This window comes from Myodes glareolus, chromosome 17, assembly GCF_982192425.1.
Source record: "Myodes glareolus chromosome 17, mMyoGla1.1, whole genome shotgun sequence".
Classification (NCBI taxonomy): Eukaryota; Metazoa; Chordata; class Mammalia; order Rodentia; family Cricetidae; genus Myodes; species Myodes glareolus.
The window spans coordinates 31,170,314-31,183,972 of NC_142042.1; the positions used below are offsets into that span (position 1 = coordinate 31,170,314).

General features: G+C 39.4%; 1 protein-coding gene across 23 annotated transcripts in view; it reads right to left on the reverse strand.

Annotated features, from left to right (window-relative positions):
• Camk2d (calcium/calmodulin dependent protein kinase II delta) overlaps positions 1–13,659 on the reverse strand; it is a 255,781-nt gene that overhangs the window by 37,335 nt on the left and 204,787 nt on the right. For 6 of the 23 annotated variants that reach the window (XM_085677741.2, XM_048456682.3, XM_085677740.2 and 3 more), the window contains exons 9-14: positions 10,797–10,891; positions 9,313–9,435; positions 8,453–8,536; positions 7,962–8,004; positions 4,529–4,566; positions 662–721 (exon numbers count right to left, since the gene is read on the reverse strand). In XM_085677741.2, the coding sequence (XP_085533867.1) occupies positions 662–721; positions 4,529–4,566; positions 7,962–8,004; positions 8,453–8,536; positions 9,313–9,435; positions 10,797–10,891 (443 nt within the window). Of the gene's footprint in view, positions 1–661; positions 722–3,272; positions 3,306–4,528; positions 4,567–7,961; positions 8,005–8,452; positions 8,537–9,312; positions 9,436–10,796; positions 10,892–13,659 lie in introns of all 23 variants that reach the window. The other 17 variants (XM_085677739.2, XM_085677742.2, XM_048456683.3 and 14 more) reach the window with 6 other exon arrangements.

The window sequence follows — 13,659 nt, forward strand, 5'->3', positions numbered from 1 at the left end:
AGCTATGTATATTTGATTGAAATGGACAACACTGTCACTGATAGTTTAAGCTTCTGTGTCACACCCTCTCATTCTGTGGAAGAAAGTGAACAATTTAATTGGAAACACAATAAGCAGAAAGCTTTGAGTTATGCAGTGCCTCTTTATCTCCTAAAGTAAAGCTGCAAAGCCATGTTGTCTTTTGGTACGAAAGAAATGGGAACTCTGAATAAGGTCTACTTTTATGTCCTCTTGCAAGAATCCTGTTAGCTCTCCTTGATGTCAACCCTTTCTTGGCAGAAAGAGAAACCATTGTTTGCAAGATCAGTAGCAACCATCACCAGAAGAGCTAAGAGTAACTGAAGCTCATTCTGCTGCGTTTCCAAGCCAGCATGCAAGAATTCCAACTGCAGAGAAAAGCATGACGTCCCACAATGGAATGAGAAGGCGCGTGTTAGAAACACACTGCTGGACAACTAGCTCAAGAAAAGGAAATCAAACCATGTAAACTTTTCTTCTGTATTTGAAAAGAAAACAAAAACAAAACAACGACAACAACAAAAAAACCCAACCTAACAACAAATGAAGTACTGATACACAGATACTGATTTAGTGAAAGCAAACGAGAGAAACAACAGCAAACAGTGCAGAACTTAAGAAAGGTACAAGAGTCCAGGTATACCAGCGCCGGGGTAGGAATATTTTCTTTGGGGCTGGTTACCACGTTGGCTTTGTTGTTTATCTGTGGATATGCAGAAAATAGAAACAGAGATGCCTTAATCTTCTGAGTAGACAATGTCTACAAGGAGCATGTCTACATGGAAATACAGACATGAAAATAAAGAGCCACTGGAGATGGATGATGGACACGAACGGAAGGGCACGTCTAGTCCCTGAAGATCCCACGCAGCCTGGGACTCTACGATGGGAATGAGAACAGTGGTGGCTGCGCTGAGCGTGCTGCCTCCTCTGTGTGGCTTCAGTGAGCCCAAACCAAGATGCAGAGTATGAGGAGGCTGTAGCCGCTTTCATACTCTTCAAGTTAGATCCATCCTGTCTCCAGATTTCAGCTATTCACTGCTACAAACACATTCCTTTATTATCTTATGCCTTTTCTTCTTATTTTCTTCTTGAGCCTGAAGTCACACACAGACCATCTTTCCCTGGAGAGCTATCATTACTTTGTTTACCAGGTATCTAATTAAAATCCTGACACTTCTGGCAAAGTGCGGACATTAACGTGTTTTATTGAAAATGGTCAGTTTGGGTCTCCTTTAGGAATACATCTTCTTTGATAAGTGGAAGAAATCAAACTGCATTCTGTAACTTGAGTGTGAAGGGACTTTTTTGGCCACAGCTGCCCGAGAGACAGCTCAGCAGCTGTGACTGTTCGCTATTCTTGCCTAGTACCTCTGGTGGGACCAAAACCTTGCATCAACACAGGCGAGTTTACCCTTACAGGAGATGTGGTTGCTACCGTGGGAGCCACGCTTTGAAAGAAGCTCATGGGACTGATAAATATGGCAATGGCCCACAGAGGAGACTCTGTGTAGACATGTGGGGGCTTGGAGCTCTGTTGAGTGTGAGACTAAAGAATAAAACACTGAGATGGAATAATCGATATTATTTTAAACCCATGCATGACATATTACATTATGGTTATCAAACAGAAAATTCACATCCAGTTTTGCATATCAAGTTATATAGGCAATTGCATTGTATATTATTTTCTAAAGGGATCCATCCATAGCTTCAATATGAATGAAAATATACCTGGGGGCTTAAAGAGGAACGGGACTGCATAGCAGATGGTTATTTACAAGTTATAACACAAGTCATTATTTGTGTTTACTCTTTAGTTTAACTTTAGGCCTACAGGCTGTTTGGGGGCTGTCACTGAGAGAAAGACACAAGGGAACAGAAATGAACTCAGGTATATGCTTGGCTTTTGTTTTCATTCACTTTGTGTGGTTGCTGGTAGGAGCACTATGCAATAAGCTACAAAACAGTGCTCTGCATTACACAAAAAGAGAGACAGTATTGAAAATTCCCTTTACCTAGATAACTTATTAAAGATTAGACCACCAGCCTATATTTTAAAAACAGTTTGGAGTTTTTTTCCTTTAAGTCAACTGAACACGATGTGTGTGCAACAGCCAAAGAGATAAGGGAGGTAAGGATGTAAGGGAGCTGGCTACGGAGGGACCAGAATGTGTTCATGTTGCTGCAAGGTGCATTAGACATTAGAAGGATGACCACAAGTGGCTTCCTATTCAGGGAGAGTACTTGAAGCACAGCCCCGTTTTGTCCAGCCAAGAGGACACGTGATTAAAGTGCCACGCGTCCTTAACGGGTTGAGGGTTTATCAGTAGATGCAAATGAGAGAGAAAGTCTCTGGAATATCCTTCTTCCTGTTTTGAGAGGAGACAGACTTTCCCTAGGATATAGCTGTTAAGAACGGCTTGTGAAAAACGTGGCTTATTTGTATCTAAACGCACACAAACTTATCAGTCAAAGTGCACGGCTACTCTAACCGCTGTCCACATTCATACACGAAAACAGACACGCCATCCTGCTTTGGAGATCTATATGATATTATTCCAAGATAATCAATTAATTTCTAAGTAAAAGCCAGATGAAGTAGCTTTTAAAGAGTCAGTTATCAAGCACCATGTTCAACCACAGTTGTCTTTTAAATGTACATGTGAATTTATGTACTTTGTATTATGGAAGCAATGTATTTTTGTTGTCTGAAGCCTGAATGCAATCGGATATTGAAATGATACAGCATTCCTCTCAGGAGGTGTGAACAAGGTGTTGTATTCATTCAGTTAACACATACTCCTTTCAAAGAAGCTTAGCTAGAATGGGCCCATGCTGAAATCACTTTCACATTATTTGTAAACTCATGGCAAGTATATTAAGTTATATCTGAATTTATTCATGAGTATCAATTAAAAGATAACCCTACAACGTTTCTTCCTGTACAAGTAAACAGTCCCTGTGTCCTGGCTTCTTTATTTTCAGGGAGAAAATCGGGCTTTGATCTCACAGACGATGAACTTCATTAACAGAGTACGGATAAGGGTTCAACTTGTTATTTACCTAAAGAAATTCTATCAGAGAAAAACAATGTAATGTGAAAGCGGAGGAGTATGCTATGCGTGCCGATTAGCGCTGACCTATGACACTCTTACTCTCTTCTACTCCATTAACTCAGGTAAATGAGACTGTTTCATTTCTAAGTGTGTATTTTTCCCAGTAGTTGAACTCTGGTGGACACAGATCCTCACCATCATCTGAACACTCGAACTGGACTTCCTTTTCTGAATTGACCAGTCAAAGAGAAAGGAAGAGAAAACAAAAGCATGACCAAAGCATGGAATACACAATCATTTTGCTGTTGAAGAGGTGCTATCAGCTGCCTGGAGGGAAACTGCTCTCAAAACGTTTTTGTATCAGGGTAACAGTGGGAATAACTGTCGATTGGACTTGTGAACTCTCCAGCCCTGAGCAGTATAGGAAGACCACAGGGAAACATCTGGAAACTTGAAATTTCCACCAGTGCCACACTGTGGAAGACACAGATAGCCGCTGTCATTATTGGAATCTCAAATGAGTAAAATAAGCAGAAGGAAGGTACAGTTGGCCTGAAGAATGGAAAACGGCGACCTAGCAAGCACAGGGCACAGTGACCCCAGCGCTGAAAATTCTCAAATCACACACAAACGGGTGCTAGAGCAATGACCCCATTTGAATTTAGGAACCAACTGACAAATGATTTTCCATGTTACATTTTCAATATGAACTGGCCACCTGACTGGGTTCAGTTCAATGGTTAGAATATTAACTAATTCCCAGGAGGGTTGACCTGTAGAGGAATGTGTGCGTCTGCCATTGGAAAAGAAAGAAAACCATTAACAAGACATTTAGGTGATATTCTGGAAAAATAACAAAGATTATTATGAAAATAGGCTACTCTCTATTAAAGATATTATCATTAGAAAGAAAGTTGTACTATATTGGCTAGAAACTGAAGAAAGTAATTTTGTCGCCATCTTTCTTGGAAGGCTTTTTAGTATCTGTACAGGGTAGTCACCTTGAATATATTTCTAATAATTATGACTGAAACAAAGAAAGTTATGGGCTTAAAAAAAAACTTTTCCCAAATAGGGGCACTTAGTCACTGATGCCCTGATTTCTCAGGCCAACTGAGTTTGTTCCTGGGTCTTGGAAGGCTTCTCAAGAATTACTCAGAAGAGCATTTGGTTTTTCTTAGGTCACCAGAGTGGCTTGGAACTGTAGAGAAGTAGAGAGACCTACACATCAGTTTATATAGTAGGTATTGCTTTTTCTAGTCAATATATAATCTAGTGAAATGATTGAATGCTAGCATAAATGATAATCATGTTTGTGGATTAAACTATCTTGTACTTCAGCCTATACCTTCTTTAGTACAGATGCTATACGGACTTGGAATTTGCAGGTAACATTTAAACTCTCCAGCATCTGAAAGTCAGAGATAGTTTGAGACAGCCATTTAACTTACCTTTACTCCATCAGGTTTCTTCAACAGACTCTTGGCTGCTGCAAAATGAGAGTAAAATTGCCTCAGTGAGTTGTCCAAAAAGCCACAGTGAGATGACAAATCAAGTTATCGTCTCCTGCCACCTTCGCTGAGCTATGACCAACATACACCAAGCCTTCAAGGTCACACCGATGAGCAAGAGCTTACACAACACGGAAATACAGTATCGCTTTTCTGGTTTCGCCACAGCAAATTTAGAGATCAATTCTTACATAGTTCAAGGCACGAAACGGAACACTTTGCCAGTTGCGCACTGGACTTTATGTTACTGTTGGTCCTGAAAAGGATACTGGAACTTTCACTGGACCATCCTTCATAATCCAGAAAGTTGGTTTTGGTCTCTAGACACCAGCCGGCAGACCCACTACATGTTCATTCCTGCCATGTCTGGTGACCATGTCAGTTCTGCCACTGAAGCCCCTCTTTCCAGAGGTTGAAATCTCATTCACAAAAATTTGCTCTGGCTAAACAATGTACTTCTTTTATTTTTGAAATCAGGCAACTTCAGTTGGATTGAAAATAGAAATATCTATAGAACATCAAATGGTACCTTATTGACCAGGAGCAAATTTTTTAAATGCTTAGCATATGATAATAAAAAATGCATTCTGTGTTCATTTAGCCTTCAAAATCAGATTACAAAGGCAAAAATATTTGAGTTGAAAAATTAAAAACATAACATCTAAAACAAGATCTAAAATGAAATGAAATCTTTAGGGTTTAGGCTCTCATAGGAAACTTCCTTTTCCCAGGGGGCTCAAGTGTTGCTTCTATTGTTAACACATTTCTTCGGACTATTAAAACTAGAAAGCATCCTTTTAAAAACGTGCACATAGACAGTGAACAGCCAGTTAAAGCTGTAATGATAATTAGTACACTGGTGTAGAACACTCACAGATATGGAGGACAATCACATAGTGCCATTTAATGTTAATATACAGTCATTTAAGCACACAGAGCACGACATTTGAAATGAACCACCTAGCAGTAACTAAACTACACAAACATTTCATTTATTGATATTCCTTTGCTTTGTGATTTTTTTCCTTTTAATTTTCAATCTGGCAACACTTTAAATTTATTTAAAAGACACAAATATTAATGTCATCTGTTTTTTAGCAACAAAGCTATTAATTTTTTTTATCAATGGAGATTCAGTAGTTGCCTTGGTTATGGTACTGGTTGCCTGTAGTTAAAAGGGAGCACTGGTGAACTCCCATGGCAGTTAATAAGTTAGAAAACAAACAGAATAATTTGAATTGAAGTGGCAAGCAAAAAGAAGACAATGATTTGGGGGAAAGAAGCGGTCTGGCTTGGGAGATGCAGAGCCAACCCTTGTGTGACTACTGCCTTACCTCACAAGAAATATATTCCACATTCAGGGAGAAAAGAAGAAATAAAAACAGCTTTATAACCACACAGTACGGACGGTTACTTTAAAGAGCACATTTGGCAATGAACAGAATGAAGAACATACTCGAGACTAAAATGCAAGTACAGGATGGACTAGAAGATGTAACAGAGTCTCGTGCTATTCAGCTGATGTAGAAGAGACGGGTAAAAAGTTTGTTTTTTCATGCAAAAACATTCAGAGACATTACAAAGTCCACACATTTGTCATGGTTTTTAGTTTGCAGAATTGGTGAAAAAAAAAACACATGAGGTAAACTATAGCATCTACAAATGAGTGTAAGCACTATTAATTTACATTTAAGGCTGCATGTAAAACTTCAGCCAAATATGTTATCTCAATTCTGAAAAAAATCTTTAAAAAGGCAGTTCTTCACCATCAAGATATATATATTAGTGCATATTTCTAGTGATTCACACTGGGCCACAGTGAAATATCTATTTAGTTTAAGGTCATATATACATAATTGGTTAATGCTCAATGAACTGACATTAAACTCACCCACATAAATGTCAATCATGTTCACCAGGTACTTATAAAACAAGTTATTAATAAAGGCAGCGGCATGGCTTGTCAGACCAAGCACATCAGACAGAACATGAAACAGCTGGGCAGCACGGCCCCTGAATGTGTAGCGCTGTGCTGGCCTGGTGAGATTGTTGCTTACCAGCCTAACATTTCACATTGTTTCTAAGTAGGAAGTGGGAGGGGGGCTGACTTGTTAACAGAGGTCTAAGCAATAAACCAGGAATCGGCTGATGGATGTCTGACACTCCTATGATGATGGCTGACTGATTATCACTTTAACATCCGGGCTAGGCAACACGAAGTCAGAACAGGTCGCCAAATGCTGCACATCACTATCCAAAAGCAAAAGTAACGCAACTTTTGAGAACTGTTCTAAGACTGAACATCTGAACTAAAAGGGTTTCTTTTTATTTTTAAAAACAGAGTCTCACTATGTACCCTGGTTGGCCTAGAACTATCTATGTAGAGCAGGCTGGCCTTGAACTCACCGAGTTCCATGTTCCTCTGCCCCCTGAGTGCTGGGATTGACATGCACCACCTGATGACCTATCCCAAATTATAAGTTTATCAAATTGAGCTTAGTTGCTGCTTCAGTCTACTCCATATATGTCTGCTTAGCACTTACCAACATTTGACTTTGGATGGCTACTGCTTTTAGATAATCTATCAAAGAAGGCTCCAAAACTTAAAAATACTTTTCTGGAAGTAACACACACTGTGTCTCCATTCTGGAGAGTCACTTTAAAGAAGAGAAATATCTTGACTGAATTTAGTTTATATGTAAGTTTTTCTTTTTCTTTCTCTCTCTCTCTTTTTTTTTTTTTTGTTCCCTGCTATCTCCCCTGATGTGATCATTTTGAGGAATACTATTATTGGATTTCATCCCCATGAGCCCATGTGGTTGGTTCCCTGCAATTTCTCATTAGACAGTTTCAGCCCTTGTAATTAGTCTTAAGGAATGTGAAGACACAAAAAGAATTAGGCTTACGAGAATGGGGTCCCACAAAATGTTTTATTTTAAAAGTCTTTCTTATTGCAATTTCTTATAGTAAACAGAGATAAAAATACCCTTATAGTTATTTATGAAACATCAATCAATAATAAATTCCAGGTTTGAAATGCTCAGCTTTAAAATGAGACATACATAAACTTGTGCAATCCCAGTATTTGGCAAGTGGGTATTCAGTCTGGATGGAGTCCTACAGACAGCCACAGGAGTATAAGGAGTCAGTCTCTCTCTCTCTCTATCTCCTTCCCTCCCTCCCTCTCTCTTTCTATATATGTGTGTGTGTGTGTGTGTGTGTGTGTGTGTGTGTGTATGTATGTATGTATATGTGTGTGTGAGAAAGAAGTAACTATCCGTAGTTACTAGACTTTCTAAATTCTTTTAAAGACACACTCACACAAAGACTAGAGAAGGGCCAAAGACAAAGAGCAGAGTTCAAACATGTATACCTGAAAAATTTCTCGTAGCCAGCATAGTTGTCAAGATGGCACCCTATCAAAAAAAACAGAGATCAAGATCATAATTGCCTCTACAAATCTCTGACCTAAAAATGCACAGCAGGGACTAACAAATCTCCTGGCTTTATTTTCTGATACAGGACTTCAGATTTTTTGCTTTTTTTTTTTTTCCTTTTGGCTTCCTGAGAGCCTTAGTCTGTGGTTCTCAGGATGCTGGGACAGCTCTAACGGTCTGAGTCATATTTAGATCAAACTGCACAGCTGTTTCCTCCAAGGAGAGAAACCACAGCACACACTACCACATCCAGCCCACTTCTCACCCCGGGCTTGATTGAGAGCACTCCAGTTTCCCTCACGTCCAGCAGACTGTTGAGGTCTATGATACTAAAAGCTCTGGTAAAATTTCCCTCACAGTACTCTTCTCCTCACCTCACCAAATCAACCTTTCCAGCCCCACCACACAACAATGTCAAATTTCTTACCTTCAATTTCCGTCTAGCATTAAATTTCTTCAAGCAGTCAACGGTCTCCTGCCTGTGCATCATGGAAGCCACAGTAGAACGTTGCTGGAAGAAGAGGGGAGAAAGAAACTTAAGGATAGATAAAGTATATCAAAAACAACAGAGTCTCCTCCAATCTTTTCTAAGGGCGTCTGCACCCATACTGGCAACTTGCAAGGATCTAACTGACTGAGCTACCCACAACAAAGAACGATTTTGTAAAAACTATTAATGACTGAGCTCAAACAGCGACGAAAAGAAGGTGCAGAAATGAAGATCATTAACTCCTCAGATCATCATTTCAGTAAGCTTTCCACTGCATTTCTATTAGAATACCTTCCATTTGCTTAGCATTATATCATTACCTAAACATGTGACTCTCAACCCTAGGAACTTATTGGAGTTTTTAGATCTCCTTATGATTTGTTTTTCATTAGGGCTACTGCAAGAAACTCAGACTACGTATAACTAACTCTAGCTTCTAAACCTCACACATTTTTAAAGCTGTTTAATGATAAACATTTGGACTCTTAAATTTTTCCTTCTAGGATACAGTAACCCAGTATCATTTTCTTATTCCCTATTCATGAGTCTAATCAATAATTGCCATGGGAATTATTCATTCCTATTACTGCCAATAAATATTTGTTCAATCATTTATATAGTTTTGAGTTTGCTATAGGCAATGGTGGCTTTCATAAAATTCATTTCTTAAATACCATGAGACAAAAAATGCATTAAGCTTCATCTTTTTTTTTTGCAAGATTATTTAAAATCTATTAAAAACGACTAAGAGTATACTTTTTGGTTTGGCTCCCAGGGCATAGGGGAGAGTGACTTACACAGATCCATGGGTGTTTTAGAGCCTCAGAGGCTGTGATGCGTTTGGCAGGGTTGATGGTAAGCATTTTGTTGATAAGGTCTTTGGCTTCAGGAGTCACTGTGTCCCATTCTGGTGATGGAAACTTCAAAGAGGGAAATTAGTAAGAAGTTTGTAAAGACAGACACACAGACCAGGCATGTAGGTACAGGCCTATAATCCCAACACTGGAAAGCAGAGGCAGAGGCAGAGGACCAGGGCTTCCAGTGAAGCCTCAGTTATACAGCAAGCTCAAGCTCCAGGATAAGCTGGTATGCATGAAATCTTGTCTTAAAAAGCAACACACACACACACACACACACACACACACACACCCTGAGTCAAATAGAGAAAAGCTAAATATAGTCCTCATTTCTGCAATTAGTGTATTGCTTTATAAATTTTCTCATTTTTAAAAAATAGATCAATTCATACCAATGGTTAGTGCTACAAAAAGAATAACAAGACAAAGCTTGTCATTTTTTTTTAATTTGGTTCACTGGCTTTGACATGAGCATGTCTGAAATATTAATGTGTGAATTTCTAAAACACTTAATTAGAAATAATGCTGGCAAGACAGCCATGATCATAAATGGGCCCCATGTGCTGACTGGAGTAATTATCCTGAACTGTCATCAACTTTCATTCTACCCAACAAGAAGCTATTTCTTATCATACGGTGATTTGAAGAGGGGTAGATTGCACACAACAACCAGCTGGACAGAGGCTGTACCAAGAAACAGATCCAAAGCATACCCCAAGGCCAAAACTGCATCAATAAATAATGCTGTGGTCACTGTTTGGTCATCTGATGCCAATCACATCCACTACAACTTCTTGAACCCCAGGAAACCATTACATCTGAGAAGTGTGCTCAGAAAGTTGGCCAGATACCTACAGCCATGCTACTCTTTATGATAACCCCCACCCCCCACACGTGGCACAACGTTTTAAAAGCTGGACAAATTGGGCTGTGACGTGTTAACTCATCTGTCTCAGCCACCTGGACTCTACCCAACCGACCACACATCTTCAGGCATCTAAAAAACACTTCTACAAGCAACAGGATGCAGAAATGCTTCCCCAAAATTTAATGACTTCCAAAACATGAATTTTATACAACAAAAATAAACTTATTTCTCACTGTCAAAAATATTGCTTATAATAGCGCCTATTTTGCTTAATAAAGATGTGTTTGAGTTTTAGTTACAATGACTTAAATTTGTGATCTGAAACTATAAACATTTTACACCAATCCATTGCTTATCATAACCAATTTTCATAGTTAATCTTCCTTGTACATAAGTATATTTTGTATTAGATAAAATGTTCTTCACATGCTAAGAAATATTTACCTTGTACTGGTTGCCAAATGACAGAATATAAAAAAGTAAGAACAACAACCATTGCCCTCGGCAGTAAACCAACCAACCCTCATCCAAAGCTGTATAAATACTTATTACATACATCATAAGCTCCAGCCTTGATCTGCTGATACAGTCTATGCTGGTCTTCATCCCAGAAGGGGGGGTACCCCACCAGCAAGATGTAGAGGATGACACCTGGGGAGATCATAAGAGACAATGAGTCAAATGTGGCTGACCGATGTGGTGTTAATACATCGAGGAAGTGGGGATGACTCCAGAGAGGCACACTGTGACCTGTCCTGAGGTCAATCCACTCCATGGAACAAAGTAAAGAGGCAGAAAGGACAACACCTACAGATGGAATACTCCTTAATTTTGGAGGACAAACTTTTTGCCTGCCTTAATTCTTTTCCATATAGATTCTATACAAGTTGATGCTTAACTTTCTACTGTCTACTCCTACTAATTGTCTGACAATGAGGACCTTTGTTGAATGCACTGTCCTGGTTACAAATTCATGCTCTAAATAACCAGTTTCTCTTAGCATGCAGATAATATATAAAAAGACATAGCTGTCTTCTCTTCAATAATATGAGTTTTCAATATTAAAAGTTTTTTCCTATCAAATAGTTAGAATTAACCAAGGATGCATACATTATAGGAAGGTAAAAGGAAAGGGAAGGGTGAAATTGCATGAAAAGTCCAAAGTCATGTGAACACAGTTGTAATACAATTTGCGATTTATTGAAAAAATACGCAACTAAAGGCATTGTTGGTACACAGAGGGGACTGGTTCCAGGATCACCTGAGTGAATGCTCAGGTCTGTTTAATAGAATTGTGGCATTCACTAATCTATGCAATTCTGTGTATTTGAAATAATCTATAGGCTTCTTAACCTAGAAATGCAAATGCTCTGAAAGAGTTGCTGTGCCGTGCTGTGCTGTTGAGAGGCAAGGAACACATCTGTGCATGTCACTGATGCGATTGCATTTTTCCCCTCAAATATTTTATGTATGCTTGGTTGAGTCTGCAGATGTAGAACCCATCTACAAAGAGTAACTGCACTAATCGTCAATATGTGATATGACTTTTAACTTAAAAATATACTTGCAGACTTAGGATTTTACCTGAAGCCACATATGAATACAGCTCTCCTAAAAACAGAATTCGAGTCCCACTTGTCTTCGAATATCCTTCTGTTACTTTTGACACACTTCCAACCTGCTAAGGGCTTTGTTTCTTTTCTTTCTCTAGAGGAAAGTCTGAGGTCCCTTGGCCTCACCTGTGAGCTCCACCCTTGTTGCTTTCTCAAGCTTGGGAAGGCCAAGGGAGAAGAGCAGGGCCTTCAGATGTTCTTCCCCTTGGGGGCTGTGGTCCCTTGGTTTCTCGAACTCGTGGTTGAGGAGGTCTATCCCTGCTCTTGTCAATTAGTCTGGATGTATTTATACTGAATTAAAATTGCTTTGAAGAAACTGTTTCATCTCCTGGGACTTTCATAGGAATAGAGTTTGAAATTGATTTTTAGAGTCTAGACTTGGCCTGGCAATAGTTCAGTGGTGGAGTTATTGTCTATCTGTGTGAATATCTGCTGGATCTGATCCTCAGAACTGTGAAACAAAACGACAAATAACCAAATCCATTCATGCAAAGCTAACCAAACAATAACACTCTATAGAGTCACATGGCAGAATGATGGTTGGTGTGGGAGGTCCTTCTGTCCATGTGCAGCTTTCATTGGTTAATGAATAAAGAACCTGCCCTGGCCTGTTGATAGGGCAGAACTTAGGTAGGCAGGGAAGATAGTCCTGAATTCTGGGAGGAAGAAAGCAGAGTCAGAGAGAAACACCATGGATCCACCGCTGGAGACAGACGTGCTTTGCCGGTAAACCATTGCCACGTGGCAATATACAGATTAATAGAAATGGGTTAAGCTAAGATGTAAAAGTTACTCAATAAGAAGTTTGAGCTAATGGGCCAAGCAGTGGTTTAATTAATATAGTTTCTGTGTGATTATTTTGGTTCTGGGTGGCCAGGACAAATAAGCAGCCCTCTTCTTGCAACAGATGGTCTTTATCTTGAATGTTCCCAGGTGTAGAGTATTGGTCCCTGAGGAACTATTATTAAGAGGTAAGGCTTAGAGAGATCTCCAAGTGACTGGGATATGCTGGATTCTGGTCACCTTCCTCTTTGGCTCTCTGTTCATTAGGTAAGTGGTTTTGTTCTACCATGTGCTTTGGCCATGAGCTAGCCATATGCTCACCACGGGCAGGCCCAAATGCTTTGGAGGTCACTGTTGCATGGACTGCAACTTCCAGAACTTTAATCCCAAATAAACCTGTTATCCTTGTAAGCTAATTATCTGCAGCAATTTGTCCTAGTCATGGGAAGGTGACTAGCAGGGAATAAAATATTTTAAATAATATTCATTCAAGAAAAACTATCATGTCTTCTACACAAAGACTGGAAATTTATTCTATAAATTGTACTATTGTAGAATTAATGTGCATGAACTTAATTTTCATATTATTTTGTTATCTCATGGGGCAGATGCTTCAACAGTGACGATGGTGACAGTGATGACCAATAACCATACTTATTTGTCTAGGATCAGTGGAAAAGAAGCCCGTTTTAGGTAGTTTTAGTTCTCACCTACGGTTCCAGGAGTGAAGAAAAACGTTTGCTTTGTAATGTCAACGGTGTCTGGCGTATCTGGAAATTCCTTTTATAAACATGGAGTTAGGATGTTAGAAAATGATTAAACATCCTCACAGCTGAGGTATTTTGCACTCTGCCTCCGACTTTTCTTTCTTGGGGCTTTTGTATGCAGCTGATATCTGACATCACTTCTCTGGGTAGCTGGAGCTCAGGGAGGCCTTTTGTCCCCGGGGGAGCAGTCACTGCATATTTTACACAGACCGTGCACCAATTTCCTCAAGACCGAAACACTCCACACTGCAGGCAG